This window comes from Mobula hypostoma, chromosome 16 (assembly GCF_963921235.1).
Source record: "Mobula hypostoma chromosome 16, sMobHyp1.1, whole genome shotgun sequence".
Classification (NCBI taxonomy): domain Eukaryota; kingdom Metazoa; phylum Chordata; class Chondrichthyes; order Myliobatiformes; family Myliobatidae; genus Mobula; species Mobula hypostoma.
Window position 1 is genome coordinate 1,398,593 of NC_086112.1, and position 17,441 is coordinate 1,416,033.

A 17,441-nucleotide genomic window follows, 5' to 3' on the forward strand; every position below is an offset into this window, starting at 1 on the left:
GATTATGCAGAAAGTTTGAAGTTAATAACTCATCAGGGATGATTGATATGTTCGTGGCCTAAGGTAGAAGGTGAGTTATGACCGCTGATCACCTGGCCTCCATTGGGAGTGACCGCTAACTGCTTGGCCTCTGTTGGGAGTGATCACAGACTGCCTGGCCTCAGGAGTGACTGCTGACATCTGGCCTCCATTCGGAGTGATTATTGACCATCTGGCCTCCATTAGGTGTGACCGCTGACCACCTGACCTCCGTTCAGAATGACTGCTGACTGTCTGGCCTCCAATCCCAGTGATCACTAACCACCTAGCCTCAGGAATGACCGCTGACCACATGGCCTCCATTAGGAGTGACCACTGGCCACCTGACCTACGTTCAGAATGACTGCTGACCACATGGCCTCCATTAGGAGTGACCACTGACCACCTGACCTACGTTAGGAGTGACCACTGACCACCTGACCTACATTAGGAGTGACCACTGACCGCCCGGCCTCCACTGGGTGTGACTGCTGACTGTTTGGCCCATTAGGAGTGACCGCTGAGCACCTGGCCGCAGTAAAGACTGACCGCTGAATGCCTGGCCTCCATTAGAAGTGATCACTGACTGCTGGGCCTCTGTTCAGAGCGACTGCTGGTTGCCTGGCTTCCATTAGGGAAGATCACTGACCACCTGGGCTCAGCAGTGACCACTGACCTTTTGACCACCATTAGGAGTGACTGCTGACCACCTGACCTCCACAGGGAGTGATCACTGACCACTTGGCCTCAGGAGTGACCACTGACCACCTGAGGGAGTGATCACTGATCACCCAGCCTCAGGAGTGACTGCTGACTGCCCAGCCTCCATTAGGAGTGATCACTGACCATCTGGCCTCAATAAGGAGTGACCACTGACTTCCTGGCTTGTTAGGAGTGACCACTAACTGCCTGGCCTCCTATGGGAATGACCACTGACCACCTGGCCTCAGTACAGAGTAACCCCTGACCGCTTGGCCTCTGTTAGGAGTGACCATTGACTGCCTGGCCTCCGTTAGCAGTGACTGTTGACTGCCTGGCCTCTGTAGGAGTGATCACTGACCATCTGGCCTCAGGAGTGACCGCTGACCGCCTGGCTGTTGGGAGTGATCACTGACTGCCTGGCCACCATTAGCAGTGACCGCTGACCACCCAGCCTCCATTAGGAGTGATCACTGACCATCTGGCCTGTAAAGAACGACAGCTGACTGCCTGGCCTCCATTAGGAGTGATCACTGACTGCCTGGCCGCAGGAGTGACGGCTGACTGCCTGGCCTCCATTTGGAGCGATCACTGACCCCTCCGTATTCACCTCGGTGATCTCTGTCAGCAGTGATGGCTGGGTGTGACTGAACACTGCCAACTCAGTGCCCTCCGTTGGGAGCGATCGCTGACATCCTCCTCCTTAGGCTCGATGCTTCAATCTTCCTCACCACTTCAAGGCGAAGTCATTCATCCGCCCCCCACCCCCCACCCCATCTAGCCTCTGGTCTTTCCCACCAGCCAGCTTGTATTCTTGATCCTTTTACTTCCCCCCACCACCCCGCCACCGTCTCCAATCTTCACCAGGCAGCTTTCCGGACACAGCACAGCTGTAGATCATTCAATCGAGTTCCAAACTGCATGTCACAGGTTCAAACAGTTTGCATAACACAGACAAGATAAAGAGAATAAGCAGAAGGCATAGAAACAGTAAAATAATTTAAAAGATTTGCTAATTGGAAGACGTTGCCCGAGGAATCATTGTTTGCTGGCGCCATCTTGAACATAAGTCATAGAGAAGTACAGCACAGAAACAGGCCCCTCAGCCCATCTAGTCCATACCAAACCATTCAAAATGGCCGCTCCCATCCACCTGCCCTCCATCTACCTATCAAACTTCTCTTAAACGTTGACATCGAGTTCATACGCATTTCCATAAGAAATTTATTTTGAACCTTCAACATCAGTGCGACTTGTCTTACTCAAGTGCACTTAACGAAATGTATTGAATAATTTTACAAAATTAATTGTTCTTTGCAGGCAATGTTTATAAGGTTTCCAGTCAGCACCAATATTAGCAATCTAGGTCTCACTTGATCAAAGCACGCTTTACTGAAAATGCTCTCAATTATGAATACAGACTTTGTGAATGCAGACTTTTATTTCTCAAATATAGTTGGTTATTCATTGATCTATTAATTTATTTAACAGTCGTTAAGGATTGGATTGGTTATGAATACATCCAGGACAACAATGCAAGGTGTCATGAATAAAAATATCACACTCCACGCAGTAGATGCTCTGGCACACGTTGCAAATATATACCTGCAAGAAACAGAAGAATTATAATCTTAATACCACAAAACCAAATTGCCTACTTTTTTAAGCCTCTCCTCCCAATCCCTGGGCTTCTCATTTGCAGGTTGAGTTGGTGGTAAGGAAGGCAAATACAATGATAGCATTTATTTCAAGTGGACTAGAACACAAAACCAAGGATGTAATGCTGAGGCTTTACAAGGCACTGGTCAGACTAAACTTGGAGCAGTCCTGGCCACTTATGTAAGAAAAGATGGGTTGGCATTGGAGCGGGTCCAGAGGAGGTTCATGAGGATGATCCCAGGATTGAAAGCGTTATCGTATGGGGAGCGTTTGATGATTCTGGGCCTGTACTCACTGGAGTTTAGAAGAATGAGGGGGGATCTCATTGAAACCCACCAAATATTGAAAGCCCAACATAGAATGGATGTGGAGAGGATGTTTCCTACAGTGGGGGGGGGGGGGGGTTGTATAGAACCAAAGGGCACAGACTCGGAATAGAGGACAATCATTTAGAGCAGAGATGAAGAGGAATTTCTTTAGCCAGAAGGTGGTGAATCTGTGTAATTCATTGCCAGAGGTGGCTGTGGAAGCCAAGTCAGTGGGTATAGCTAAAAACAGAGGTTGATACATTCTTGATTAGTCAGGGCATCAAAGGTTTCGGGGAGAAGACAGGAGAATGGAGTTGAGAGGGATAATAAATCAGATGGGGTTGAGATGGAATGGTGGAGCAAACTCAATGGCTTGAATGGCCTTATTCTGCTCCTATATCTTCTGCATCAGGTACCAGATATCTAAAATCACAATAAGTCAATTGAGAATCAGAGTGGACGGCTATGTGCGGAGCCAAAAGAGATGGGGGAGATTTTGAACAATTTCTTTTCTTTGGTATTCACTAAGGAGAAGGATATTGAATTGTGTAAGGTAAGGGAAACAAGTAGGGTAGTTATGGAACTATGGTGATTAAAGAAGAGGAAGTACTGACACTTTTAAGGAGTATAAAGGTGGTTAAGTCTCCGGGTCCTGACAAGATATTCCCTAGGACCTTGAGGGAAGTTAGTGTGGAAATAGCAGGGGCTCTGACAGAAATATTTCAAGTGTCATTAGAAACGGGGATGGTGCCGGAGGATTTGCGTATTGCTCATGTGGTTCCATTGTTTAAAAAGGGTTCTAAGAGTAAATCTAGCAATTATCAGCCTGCGAGTTTGACGTCAGTGGTGGGTAAATTGATGGAAAGTATTCTTAGAGATGGTATATATAATTATCTGGATAGACAGGGTCTGATTAGGAACAGTCAACATGGATTTGTGCGTGGAAGGTCATGTTTGACAAATCTTATTGAATTTTTTGAAGAGGTTACTAGGAAAGTTGACGAGGGTAAAGCGGTGGATGTTGTCTATATGAACCTCAGTAAGGCCTTTGAAAAGGTTCCACACGGAAGGTTAGTTAGGAAGGTTCAATCGTTAGGTATTAAAATTGAAGTAGGATTCAGCAGTGGCTGGATGGGAGACGCCAGAGAGTAGTGGTGGATGACTGTTTGTCAGATTGGAGGCCGGTGACTCGTGGTGTGCGTCAGAGACCTGTATTGGGTCCAATGTTGTTTGTCATATATATTAATGATCTGGATGATGGGGTGGTAAATTGGATTAGTAAGTATGCAGACGACACTAAGATAGGTGGAGTTGTGGATAATGAAGTAGGTTCTCATAGCTTGCAGAGAGATTTAGGCCAGTTAGAAGAGTGGGCTGAAAGATGGCAGATGGAGTTTAATGCTGATAAGTGTGAGGTGCTACATTTTGGTAGGACTAATCAAAATAGGACATACATGGTAAATGGTAGGGCACTGAAGAACGCAGAGGAAGAGGGATCTAGGAATAATGGTGCAGAGTTCCCTGAAGGTAGAATCTCATGTGGATAGGGTGGTGAAGAAAGCTTTTGGTATGCTGGCCTTTATAAATCAGAGCATTGAGTATAGGAGTTGGGATGTAATGTTGAGATTGTACAAGGCATTGGTAAGGCCAAATTTGGAGTATTGTGTACAGTTCTGGTCACTGAATTATAGAAAGGATGTCAACAAAATTGAGAGAGTACTGAGAAGATTTACTAGAACGTTACATGGGTTTCATCTCCTAAGTTACAGAGAAAGGATGAACAAGTTGGGTCTTTATTCTTTGGAACATAGAAGGCTGAGGGGGGACTTGATAGATTTATTTAAAATTATGAGGGAGATAGATAGAGCTGACATGGATAGGCTTTTTCCATTGAGAGTGGGGGAGATTCTTTTTTTTGAATTTTTAGCTTCACTCCCTGACGTCACACGCCTGCGCAATCCCACCTCTCTGAAGGCCGATGGAAAAAACAACGAAAAATTTTTTTAAAAATGGAAAATTCAAAAAAGGCTTCTTCCGCACTCCCGCTCCGATTCTCAGATTTCCTTCTCCGAAAAAAGGAAAAAAAAGTGGGGAAGCGCAGAATCAAATATCGCTGTGATGATTGTACGTTCTAGTATCAATTGTTTGGCGACAATAAAGTATAAAGATTCAAACAAGAGGACATGAGTTGAGAGTTAGAGGACAAAAGTTTAGGGGTAACATGAGGGGGAACTTCTTTACTCAGAGAGTGGTAGCTGTGTGGAACGAGCTTCCAGCAGAAGTGGTTGAGGCAGGTTCGATGTTGTCATTTAAAGTTAAATTGGATAGATATATGGACAGGAAAGGAATGGAGGGCTACAGGCTGAGTGTGGGTGAGTGGGACTAGGTGAGAGTAAGAGTTCGGCACAGACTAGAAGGGCCGAGGTGGCCTGTTTCCGTGCTGTAATTGTTGTATGGTTGTATGACTGGATGATGCCTTATCATGGCACTTGTCTTGCAGGCAATCTTCAGTATCCTGTCGGTACAGCTAGTGGATAGCACATTGCAATATTCAAATTTAAAACAAAAATTCATCACTGGACTGAATTTAAAGAGCCACATTGCTTAGCAATTAACAGGTGCAACACTCCCTTCAATTCTGGCTGGAATTCTTTTTATTTGAATTATAACGGAAGTAGAATCACTTTGAAAAGCTTGTAAACAAAATGGTATACTGTAACAGAGCTGCAATCAGAATTAATTAGTCTACAGATAATGCACCAATTTCTCCAGCTCAGATGTGTGACTGCGATACTGACAATGTTCTGGAATTTAGCAAACAATATCAAAGTGGATAGTAAAAGCTTTTTAAAGTATGTAAAAAATAAAAGAGAGATGAGAATGGATATAGGTCCACTAGAAAATGAGGCCAAAGAAACAACAGGGGCCAAGGAGAAGGCAAATGAACAAAGTGATTATTTTGCATCAGTCTTCACTGTGGAAGACACTAGCAGTGTGCCAGATGTTGAAGGGTGTGAGGGAAGAGAAGTGAATGCAGTTACTATTACAAGGGAGGAGGTGCTGAAAAAATTGAATTGAATTGAATTGAATTAAATTTATTTCTTGCATCCTTCACATACATGAGGAGTAAAAACCTTTACGTTACGTCTCCATCCAAATGTGCAATGTGCAATCATAGTAATCTATAATAATTTATAATAAATAGAACAGTCAATTTAACATAGAAATACACTCAAATCAGTGCAAGTTAATCAGTCTGATGGCCTGGTGGAAGAAGCTGTCCCGGAACCTGTTGGTCCTGGGTTTTATGCTACGGTACCGCTTCCCGGATGGTAGCAGCTGGAATAGATTGTGGCTGGGGTGACTTAGGTCCCCGATGATCCTTTGGGCCCTTTTTAAACACCTGTCTTTGTAAATGTCCTGAATCATGGGAAGTTCACATCTACAGATGCACTGGGCTGTCCACACCACTCTCTGCAGAATCCTGTGATTAAGGGAGGCACAGTTCCCAAACTGGAGGAAAGACCAAAAGGTACATAATTGACCCAGGCTAGATGAACTGCACCATAGGGTTCAGAAAGAGATAGTGGTAGCGATTATGGAGACATTAGTAATGATCTTCCAAAATCATTGGACTCTGGCATAGTGCCAGAGGAGGAAAAATTGCAAATGTCACTCCACTCTCTAAGAAAGGAGGAAGGCAGCAGAAAAGAAAATTATAGACCAGTTAACCTCACCTCAGTGGGTAGGAAGATGTCTGAGTCAATTGTTACGGACGAGGTTATGGGGTACTTGGTGACAGAGGACAAAGTCAGCATGGTTTCCTTACGGGAACCTGTTGTGAAATTCTTTGAGGAGATTTACACATCGGATAGATAAAGGGGGTGCAGTGGATGTTGTATATTTGGACTTTCAGAAGGCTTTTGACAAGGTGCCACACATGAGCCTGCTTACCAAGGTTACAGGAAAATTACTGATATGGTTAGAGCATTGGTTGATTGATAGGAGGCAGCGAGTGGGAATAAAAGGATCCTGTGGCTGCCAGTGACTAGTGGTGGAGCGGCAGATAGTGTTGAGGAAACAGGTAGGATGCAGAAGGACTAGACAGATTAGGAGAATGGGAAAGAGAGTGGCAAATGAAATATAGTGTTGGAAAATGCATGGTCATGCACCTTGCTAGTAGAAACAAATGTGCAGACTATTTTCAAAATGGAGAGAATATCCAAAAATCTGAGATGCAAAAGGACTTGGGAGTTCTTGTGTAGAACACCCTAAAGATTCAGAAAGGGCAGGTCCTGTTTGACAAACTTACTAGAGTTCTTTGAGGACTTAATGAGTGCAGTGGATAGAGGAGAACAGGTGGATGTCATATACTTGGATTTCCAGAAGGCATCCAATAAGGTGCTGCAGAGAGACTTACAAATAAGATACGGATGCATGGAGTCAGAGGAAGTTTATTGGCTTGGACAGTGGATTGGTTAACCAATAGAAGGCAGAGAGTTGGTATAATGGGTGTTTCACCGGTTGGCAGTCTGTGATGAGTGGGGTGCCGCAGGGGTTGGTGCTGGGCCCGCAGCTGTTTACCATTTACATTGATGATTTGGAAGAGGGGACTGAGTGTAGGGTAGCAAAATTTGCTGATGACACTAAACTGAGTGGAAAAGCAAACTGGACAGAGGATGTGGAGAGTATGCAGAGGGATATTGATAGGTTAAGTGAGTGGGCCAATGTCTGGCAGATGGAATACAACATTGGGAAATGCAAGATCATCCACTTTGGAAGGAATAATAGAAGAGCAGATTATTATTTAAATGGAGAAAGACTGCAGCATGCTGTTGTACAGAGGATCTTGGGAGTGCTTGTGCATGAATCACAAAACATTGGCTTGCAGTTACAACAGGTTATTAAGAAGGCAAACGGAATGTTGGCCTTCATTGCTAGAGGGATTGAATTCAAGAGCAGGGAGGTCATGCTGCAACTATACAGGCTACTGGTGAGGCCGCACCTGAAGTACTGTGTGCAGTTCTGCTCTCCATACTTGAGGAAGGATATACTGGCTTTGGAGGCAGTGCAGAGGAGGTTCACGAGGTTGATTCCAGGGATGAAGGGGTTAACCTATGTGGAGTTATTGAGTTGCCTGGGACCACAGTCTCTGGAGTTCAGAAGAATGAGAGGGGATCTTATAGAAACATACAAAATTTTGAAAGGGATAGATAAGATAGAAGTAGGAAAGTTGCTTCCATTGGTAGGTGGGACTACAACTAAGGGACATTGCCTCAAGATTCAGGGGAGAAGATTTACAAAGGAGATGAGGAGAAACTGTTTTTCCCAGAGAGTGGTGAATCTGTGGAACTCTCTGCCCAGGGAAGCAGTTGAGGCTTCTTCATGAAACAGTTAGATAGGTTTTTACATAGTAAGGGAATTAAGGGTTTTGGGGAAAAGGCAGGTAGATGGAGCTGAGTTTACAGACAGATCAGCCATGATCTTATGAATGGTGGGGCAGGATGGCCTACTCCTGCTCCTATTTCTTATGTTCTTATGTAAAGATTAACTTGCAGGTAGAGTTGGTGGTGAGGAAGGCAAATGAAATGTTAGCACACATTTCAAGCTGTCTAGAATATAAGAGCAGGGTTTAATGCTGAGGCTTTATAAGGCACTGGTGAGGCCTCCCCTTCAGTATTGTGAATAGATTTGGGCTCCTCATCTGAGAAAAGATGTGCTCGCATTGGAGAGTGTTCTGAGGAGTTTCAGAAAAAAGATTCCGGGAATGAAAGTGCTATCATACGAGGAACATTTGATGGCTTTGGGTCTGTACCCGCTGGAATTTAGAAGGATGAGGGGGAGTCTAATTGAAACCTTTCGAATGTTGAAAGGACTTGACAGAGTACATGTGCAAAGGATGTTTCCCATGGTGGAGATTCTAGGACAAGAGGGCACAGCCTCAGGATAGAGGGGCGTGCATTTAAAACAGAGATGTGCAGAACTTTCTTTATCCAGAAGGTGGTAGATTTGTGGAATCTGTTTACCACAGGCAGCTGTGGAGTCCAGGTCATTGGGTGTATTTAAGGCAGAGCTTGTTCAGTTCTTGACGGGCACAGCACCAAAGGTTATGGGGAGAAGGCTGGGGAGTTGGGCTGAAGAGGAGGAAAAAGGATCAGCCATGATTGAATGGTGGAGCAGACTCGATGGGCCAAATGGCTTAATTCTGCTCCTATGTCTTATGGTCTTAATACCCCCAGAAGAAAAAACTTTTTACAAGTATCATATATATGTAAGACTTACATTTGGATCTTGCATATCTCCTTGGCAACCTTGGCAACATCTAAAGACGGAGGAAACAATGTAACCAACATTTTTTGAAAAGAATTCTTACTTTTACTTCTCCAGAAATAGATGCACAAATGGTCCTTTTGGCCCCCTTGTTGTCTCAATGAGTGGCCAGAAACCCTGATTTACTTCCCTAAGCCAAGACTACACAAGTTCAGTAACTTTACAAAAACTAGAGGCAATACATGGAAACTTTCTTCTCTAATTAACTAAAATGGAAGATTAACTTTCTCAGCTCTATACAACTAACCCATTAATGCAAGAAAAAAGAATCACAACTTTTGAAGTTTCAGAGGATGTAACAACGATCAGAACTTTTAAAGCTCTGGTTGTCATAACAATACCATTAGTTCCATGGCCTGCTAAAGCTATAGAAAGAAAAGGGACATTTAATAGACTCTTAGATAGGCACATGGATGATCTAAAAATAGAGTGCTATGCAGGAGGGACGGATTAGACTAAGGGTTGGCATAACCCAGTGAGCTGAAAGGTCTGCACGGCGCTGGTATGTTCAGACAGTCACAGAACACTACAGCATACTAACAGCCACTTCAGCCCATCTGTCTGAGCCGAAGCATTTGAACTACCTCGACCCGCACCCAGACTAAAGTCCTTCGTACCCATCCCAGCCAAGTTCTCTGTCACTTCTCCAAAGGGATCCCACCATTAAGCACATCTTTCCCTCTCCCCCTTTCTGCTTTCCGTGGGGATCACTCCCGGTGCAACTCCCTTATCCACTGATCTTCCTCCTGGTACTTATCCTTGCAAGCAGAACAAGTGCCACACCTGCACCTACACCTCCTGCCTACTATTCAGGGCCCCAAACAGTCCTTCCAGGTGAGGCAACACTTCATCTCTGAACCTGTTGGGGTCATATTCTATGTCCGGTGCTCCTAGTATGGCCTCCTGTAGATCAGTGAGATCCAATGAAGGTTGGGAGACACTTCGCTGAGCACCTACACGCTGTAGGCCACAAAAAGCAGGATCTCCCACTGGCTACCCATTTCAATTCTACTTCCCATACTCAATCTGACATTCAAGTCCATGGCCTCCTCTACTGCCTTGATGAGGCCACACTCAGGTTGGAGGAGCAAAACCTTATATTCCGTGTGGGTAGCCTCCAACCAGACGGCATGAACATTGATTTTTCGAACTTGCGGTAACTAACCCCTCCTTCACCATTCCCCATTCGCCTATTCCTGTTTTCCTCTCTCACCTTATCTCCTTACCTGCTTAACATCTCCCTCTGGTGCTCCTCCCCCTTCCCCTTCTTCCATGCCCTGCTGTCCTCTCCTATCATTTTCCCTTCTCCAGCCTTTTATCTCTTGCACCAATCAACTTCTCAGCTCTTTTCTTCACTCCCCTCCCCTTTCTCGAGTCACCAATCACCTGCCACCTTGTACATCTTCCTCCCCTCTCCCTTCTTAGTCCGACTCCTTCCCTTTTCCGTTCCAATTCTGATGAGGGATCTCGGCCCGAATTGTCGACTGTTTACTCCTTTCTATGGACGCTGCCTGGCCTGCTGAGTTCCTCCAGCATTCTGTGCATCTTGTTTTGGATTTCTAGCAACTGCAGATTTTCTCGTGTTTCTGATCTTTATCTATGTGATTTTACCTACCGTTCTCCCGGAATCTCTTCTAAGGGAATTTCTCTGAACGCATCCAGTGGGAAGAGATGATGGTAAGATCTTGCCAAGTGAGGTGCAGAGACTAACGTAAGACCTACCACAAACAATAAAAACAATTACTCCTCTGGTTAACTTTTCATGACAGGGGCATTGTTGAGGATCCCTACCACCCATCCCACAATCTTTTAAACCCAGTACTGTCAGGATGGAGATACAGGAGGATCAGAACTCGAACTGCCACACTGGGTAACAGCTTCAGAATGAGGTTTATTATCAACAGCATGTGATGTGAAATTTGTTAACTTAGCAGCAGCATTTCAGTGAGATACATAATGTAACAGAGGAAAAAAAATAAAATAACAATAAACAAGTAAATCAATTACAGTATACATATATTGAATATATTTTTTAAAATGTGCAATAACAGAAATTCTGTATATTAAAAAAGTGAGGTGGTGTCCAAAGATGCAAAGTCCATTTGGGAATCGGATGGCAGAGGGGAAGAAGCTGTTCCTGAATCAATGAGTGTGTGCCTTCAGGCTTCTGTACCTCCTACCTGATGGTAACAGTGAGAAAAGGGCATGCCCTGGGTGCTGGAAGTCCTTAATAATGGACGCTGCCTTTCTGAGACACCACTCCCTGAAGATGTCCTGGGTACTTTGTAGGCTAGTACCCAAGATGGAGCTGACTAGATTTATAACCTTCTGCAGCTTCTTTCAGTCCTGTGCAGTTGCCTCTCCATACCAGAAAGTGATGCAGCCTGTCAGAATGCTCTCCATGTTACAACTGTAGAAGTTTTTGAGTGTATTTGTTGACATGCCAAATCTCTTCAAACTCCTAATGAAGTACAGTCACCGTCTTGCCTTCTTTAACTGCATTGATATGTTAGGACCAGGTTAGATCCTCAGAGATCTTGACACCCAGGAACTTGAAACAGCTCACTCTCTCCACTTCTGATCCTTCTATGAGGATTGGTATGTGTTCCTTCGTCTTACCCTTCCTGAAGTCCACAATCAGCTCTGTCATTTTACTAACGCTGAGTGCCAGGGTGTTGCTGCAACACCACTCCGTTAGTTGGGTTATCTCCCTCCTGTACGTCCTCTCGTCACCACCTGAGATTCTACCTACAATGGTTGTATTGTCAGCAAAGTTATAGATGGTATTTGAGCTATGCCTAGCCACACAGTTATGTGTATACAGAGAGTAGAGTAGAGCTTCATTCCCTCAGGCTGTGAGACTAATAAACATTCTGCCATCACCAAGGTCCCGTCACTAGGACAGCGAGCTGTTTACTGTTTACCTATGCTACGCATTTTGAATTATATTTTATTAACTTATATATGGTCATATTTTGGTTTATGTGCTCTGTGTGTGATTATGTTTTGTTGGTGCACTGTGGTGCAGAAGAATGTTGCTTCATTTGGTTGTGTATATGTACGATCAGATGAAAATACTCTTGAACTTGGATATTTCTCAACATATCATTTACACATACCAAAATAGCACAGAGTTCATAAATATTCACAAATTTTGAATTTATGTGACATTAATCTTCACATAAATGAGGTAATGGGAACAAGTGCAAAGAGCTTCCAATAAGATATGTAAAATAGTATGGCATTCTCATGTATCAAGTTTATAGGTGCACCAAAGTAAAAATCCAGATGGAGTTCTTGGGGATGAAATTCCAAGAAGATACAGATCAAATCTCCACTGATATACAATATGAAACTGACATTATGATTTTGACATATATTATCAAGCTATCCATTATCCATGTCTCTGTGGTTTACAAGGAACCAGCCTAGTTCAAACAGTAATGCTGAAATGAATCTACTATTTGGTGGCCTTCCTCAAAGCTGGTTAGAAGAGTATGTGTTGAATCCAGTGCTTTGTATTACTGGTCCACTCATCTTTAATTCATATCCCTCCAATCGATACTCAGCGCCATTTCAAAGTGCCAAAGTCAAGACTGAATTGATGATATTTATAACAGCAGAGCTTTCTACTGGCTCATGCTGCCCAGATATACAGACAAATGCCACTTCACAACTCTGTTTGCAGCCATACAGACTGCACTGTAGAGTATTCAGGCAAGCTCTTTCAAAATGCATCAAGGAGTTCTGCCTCTGCCAGTGTCTCAAGCAGCAATCTTCAGTTTCTCACTGTCTTCTGGCAAAAGGGACTTCCCTAAGTCCTTTCTCTAACAACCTTAACATTCTGCCTGCTACTTATCACCATGCTTTCAATCCTTCACAGTCACCCAAGCTGATCTGCACCATCACTGTTCCAGCCTCCTCTAGTTTGCAGATCAAAGTTCAAAATTTATTAGTAAAGTACGTACTTGTCACAACATACAATACTGAGAATGCAGGCATTCACAGTAAATACAAAGAAACACAATAGAATAAATGAAAAACTACACATAAGCAAAAAGACACAAACTGTGCAAATACAAGAAGAGAAAAAATAATAATAAATAAGCAATAATTCTCAAGAACACGAGACGAAGAGTGCTTGAAAGTGAGGCCAGAGGGTGTGGGACAGTTCAGTGTTGAGGTGAGTGAACTTCTCCGCTTTGGTTCAAGAGGCCGATGGTTGGGGGATAAAAATTGTTCCTGAACCTGGTGGATATACCCAGCCTGACCATTCTTGTTACTGCTCCAGATCTCCAACCCTGGAAACATTCATTTCTACCTCCATGGACCTAAAGATCTTGGCATGATCGGTTCTTTGGGTGTGAACCCTTTCAGATCACCTGGGTTCCAGTTCCCACAGCCTTTTTCCACTCACACTGCTTCCTTTATACTTACCCAATTAAATGGAAAATTTATGATAATATTGCCTAATATTTAAACTTGTGAACAAAAAGTATGTTGGAGTATTAGAAATAGTTCCCAATCATTCAGAAAATCTGCTCATTTGACACAGAAGTCTCTGTGAATTGAATTGACTTTATTTCTTACATCCATCACATACACAAGGAGTAAAAATTTTTACATTACATCTCCGCCTGAATGCACAATTTGCAAATTATAGTCATTTGTAATAAATAGTATGTACAACAGGCTAGTCAATATAGCATAGAAATACAATTGTATCAGCATGAGTTAATCAGTCTGATGGCCTGGTGGAAGAAGCTGTCACAGAGCCTGCTGGTCCTGGCATTAATGCTGAGGTACCGTTTCCCGGATGGTAGTAGTTGGAACAGTTTGTGGTGACTCAGGTCCACAATGATCCTTCAGGACCTTGTTACACACCTGTCTTTGTAAATGTCCTGAATAGTGGGAAGTTCACATCTACAGATGCACTGGGCTGTCCGCACCACTCTCTACAGAGTCTTGCGATTGAGTGAAGTACCCTCCCGTACTAGGCAGTGATGCAGCCAGTCAGGATGCTCTCAATTGCGCCCCTGTAGAAAGTCCTTAGGATTTGAGGACTCATGCCAAACTTCTTCAACTGTCTGAGGTGAAAGAGGCGCGGTTGTGCTTTCACTACACAGCCGGTATGTTCAGACCACGTGAGGTCCTCAGTGATGTGCACACTAAGGAACTTAAAGCTGGTCACCCTCTCAATCCCAGATCCATCGATGTCAATAGAGTTTAGCCTGTCTCCATTCCTCCTGTAGTCTACAACCAGCTCCTTTGTTTTTGTGACATTGAGGGAGAGGTTGTTTTCTTGACACCACTGTGTCAGGGTGATGACTTCTTCTCTGTAGGCTGCCTCGTTATTATTTGAGATTAAGCCAATCAGTGTAGTGTCATCAGCAAATTTAATTAGCAGATTGGAGCTGTGGGTGGCAACACAGTCATGGGTATACAGACAATGAAGGAGGGGGTTTAGGACACAGCCCTGAGGGGCACTTGTGTTGAGGGTCAGAGGAGCAGAGGTGAGGGAGCCCACTCTTACCACCTGCCGGCGATCTGACGAAGTCCAGGATGCAGCTGCACAAGGCAGAGTGAAGGCTGAGGTCTCTGAGCTTCTTGTCAAGCCTGGAGGGAATTATGTGTTGGATGCTGAACTATAGTCTAGAACAGCATTCTCACATAACCATCTCTCTTCTCCAGATGTGTAAGGATGGTGTGTAGAGCTGTGGCTATTGCATCATCTGTCCATTGGTTGTGTCAGTAGGTGAATTGTAAGGGGTCCAGTGTGGGTGGTAGCAGGCTGCAGATGTAGTCTTTGACCAGCCTCTCAGAGCATTTGCTTATTATTGAGGTGAGTGCGACAGGACGCCAGTCGTCCAGACATGTTACCTTGGTCTTTTTAGGTACAGGGACAATGGTGGATGTTTTGAAGCAGGAGGGCACTCTACACTGGGAGAGGAAAAGGTTAAAAATGTCTGCAAACACACCTGCCAGTTGGGCCACGCACATCCTGAGGACCCGCCCTGGGATGCCGTCTGGCCCCGCAGCCTTGCGACTGTCCACTCGTTGGAAACACCTGCACACTTCAGCCTCAGAGATGTCGAAGGTGCAGGTCGCTTTGGCAGCTCTCCTTGGAGATAAGCAATGTGCTGGATAACTAACGTGCTGGATAGTCAGGGATTCACCATGACTCTTCACCCGTCAGAGTCACAGAGCACTGTAGCACAGAAGCAGGCCCTCCAGCCCATCCAATCCATGTTGAACTGTTACTCGCCGCTCCCCCCCATCCCATCCTGGCCATCCAAGTATTTATCCAAACTTCTCTGAAATGGTACAACTGAACATTTCTTTACAATCCTTATCTTAACCATCCATCTTTTCTGCTCACTTTGTTACATCTGTTAGATTGGACTATTTATTGTCATTTTCTTTGCAGGTTAGTAATTAGTTACTTGCTAGTATTTTTCATAACAACTTATATACATGTAACTATTGGTATATTTCCTAGCACAAACAGTATGTATATGCAGTTGTTCAGTGTGTCCCCTAGTGGTTACAGTTCTTTATAACATTCTAGAAAGTGCTGGAAGCTTCTCTGGTGCTGTAATATTTGAACAGAGGGTATCTGATTGGTTGACCCTTATCTATGAATTTGATTAGAATGTTTCTGAAGTATGGGGTATAAAAAGCTGACCACGTTATGCTGCCACTTTCTGCTTCTCTCTCCTGTCACTTACTAGCCTCTGCTCTTGTTATCTTCCATTTCAATTTCTTGTGTTCTATCAATGCTAAATAAAACAATTGTGAAGCAACAAGTTTTATGCCTCTTTCCTGATTTCCAAAGGAACCCTGGATTAAAAACATCAGAATCCCACACATCCTTCTGCTGTTTGTCTCCATATCACTGCTTTCCTCAAATTTAAATACTTCTCTTCACCAGTATAGTTCATACATTCCAAATTCATTGCATTTCTCCACCTTCACATGATGGCTGAAACACTTTTCAAGTGCATTTCAAAGTTATGATGTACTCACCACAGACTTTACAATCTACAGGCAGTTCGGTGTATTTAGCTCTACACTGGGGACAAAAATATCCACCAAGTGTCAAGATTGGTCCACTACTGCTATCCAGATGTCTAGAAGCAGAAAAAGTATAAATTAAGCCGACACAATTGTTAATATGATTGTACTCAGTTCACAAATCTCCAGATGCTGTAATGAGCATTCCAATACTATACTCACGCCATGCTGAAGCACGGTTTCGCATTCTGATCTGATAAGGATGCCATTATATGTTGAGGAAAACCTTACAAAAAGTGAAAAAGAATGTTTTATTAAAAGAATATTAACTCCCAACAAAATGAACAATATTATCAATCAAAACAACTATTATACATGAAACTAAGGTAATGGCTGACGTCGATATCAAAGTACATACAATATTGTTAACTGGAATATCTACGAAAGGGATCTGAACTTCAGTTTTGTTTTTCACTCATCTCCTTAATAATTAATTATCCTACTCTGTTAACAATCTACTCTCTCATAGCCTTGAATATAAAACATAGAACGCTACAGCACAGTATTGTCCCTTTGGCCCATGATGTTGTGCCCACCAATATAAATCTACTCCACGATCAAGCTAATCCTTCCTTCCTACATAACCATGTATTTTTCTTTCAGCCATGTGCCTACTTAAGAGATTCTTAAACGTCCCTAATGTATCTGCCTCCACCAGCACCCCTGGCAGTGCATTCCACACAACCACCACTCTCTGTGTAAAAAAACCTACCCCTGACCTGACCCCTATTCTTTCCTCCAGTCACCGCTTCTGGTATGTCATTGCTGCACTTGAAAAAGTCTCTTGCTGTCTATTCTATCTAAGCCTCTTATAATCTTACGGAAACCCGTGTGGGAGAGTTTTTAAAGTGGAGAAGTCATTGCACTCTCTTGACCTTGTAAGTACGGTAGTACAAACGTGCATCACAAACTGGGGGTTTCCTTGGTTTCAGTGGATGATCATGACTTCTTCTGTGCCTTATCATGCCCTTCGATCTCCACAGAGTGTTACAGTACCATCTTCCTGGCCATTGGATCTCATTCAGCCAGTCCGCTGGAGACGACTTTGCATGCTAAGACATGCATGTCCTATCGCACTGGCTGGTCTCAGCTGCTTTAGTCCGCCTGTCGGAGTGTGGCCACTGTCGCACGCAAACAGCTACTTGGAGCCAAAGGTGAGAACTGAGTGTCCAGTGGGAATCAAAGGTGCGTGAGCTGCCTCAGAATGGACCTGACAAGCCCCTTCACCAGAGGGGTGCTACCCCATCATGGGCACCCCACACACCTTAAATCTGTATATCTTAGATGGTTCAATTTAATATCAGGGAATGTGTACAACCTGAAATTCTTACTCTTCACAGAGACATTCATCGA

The 17,441-nt window shown here is 43.8% G+C and overlaps 1 protein-coding gene across 2 annotated transcripts in view; it reads right to left on the reverse strand.

The window, feature by feature from the left end:
• Positions 1–1,919: 1,919 nt before the first annotated feature.
• gtf2h2 (general transcription factor IIH, polypeptide 2) overlaps positions 1,920–17,441 on the reverse strand; it is a 49,019-nt gene continuing 33,497 nt past the window's right edge. For both annotated transcript variants that reach the window (XM_063069264.1, XM_063069263.1), the window contains exons 12-16: positions 16,251–16,314; positions 16,041–16,144; positions 10,630–10,732; positions 8,967–9,006; positions 1,920–2,322 (exon numbers count right to left, since the gene is read on the reverse strand). In XM_063069264.1, the coding sequence (XP_062925334.1) occupies positions 2,212–2,322; positions 8,967–9,006; positions 10,630–10,732; positions 16,041–16,144; positions 16,251–16,314 (422 nt within the window). In that variant the 3' untranslated portion in view covers positions 1,920–2,211. The remainder of the gene's footprint in view (positions 2,323–8,966; positions 9,007–10,629; positions 10,733–16,040; positions 16,145–16,250; positions 16,315–17,441) is intronic.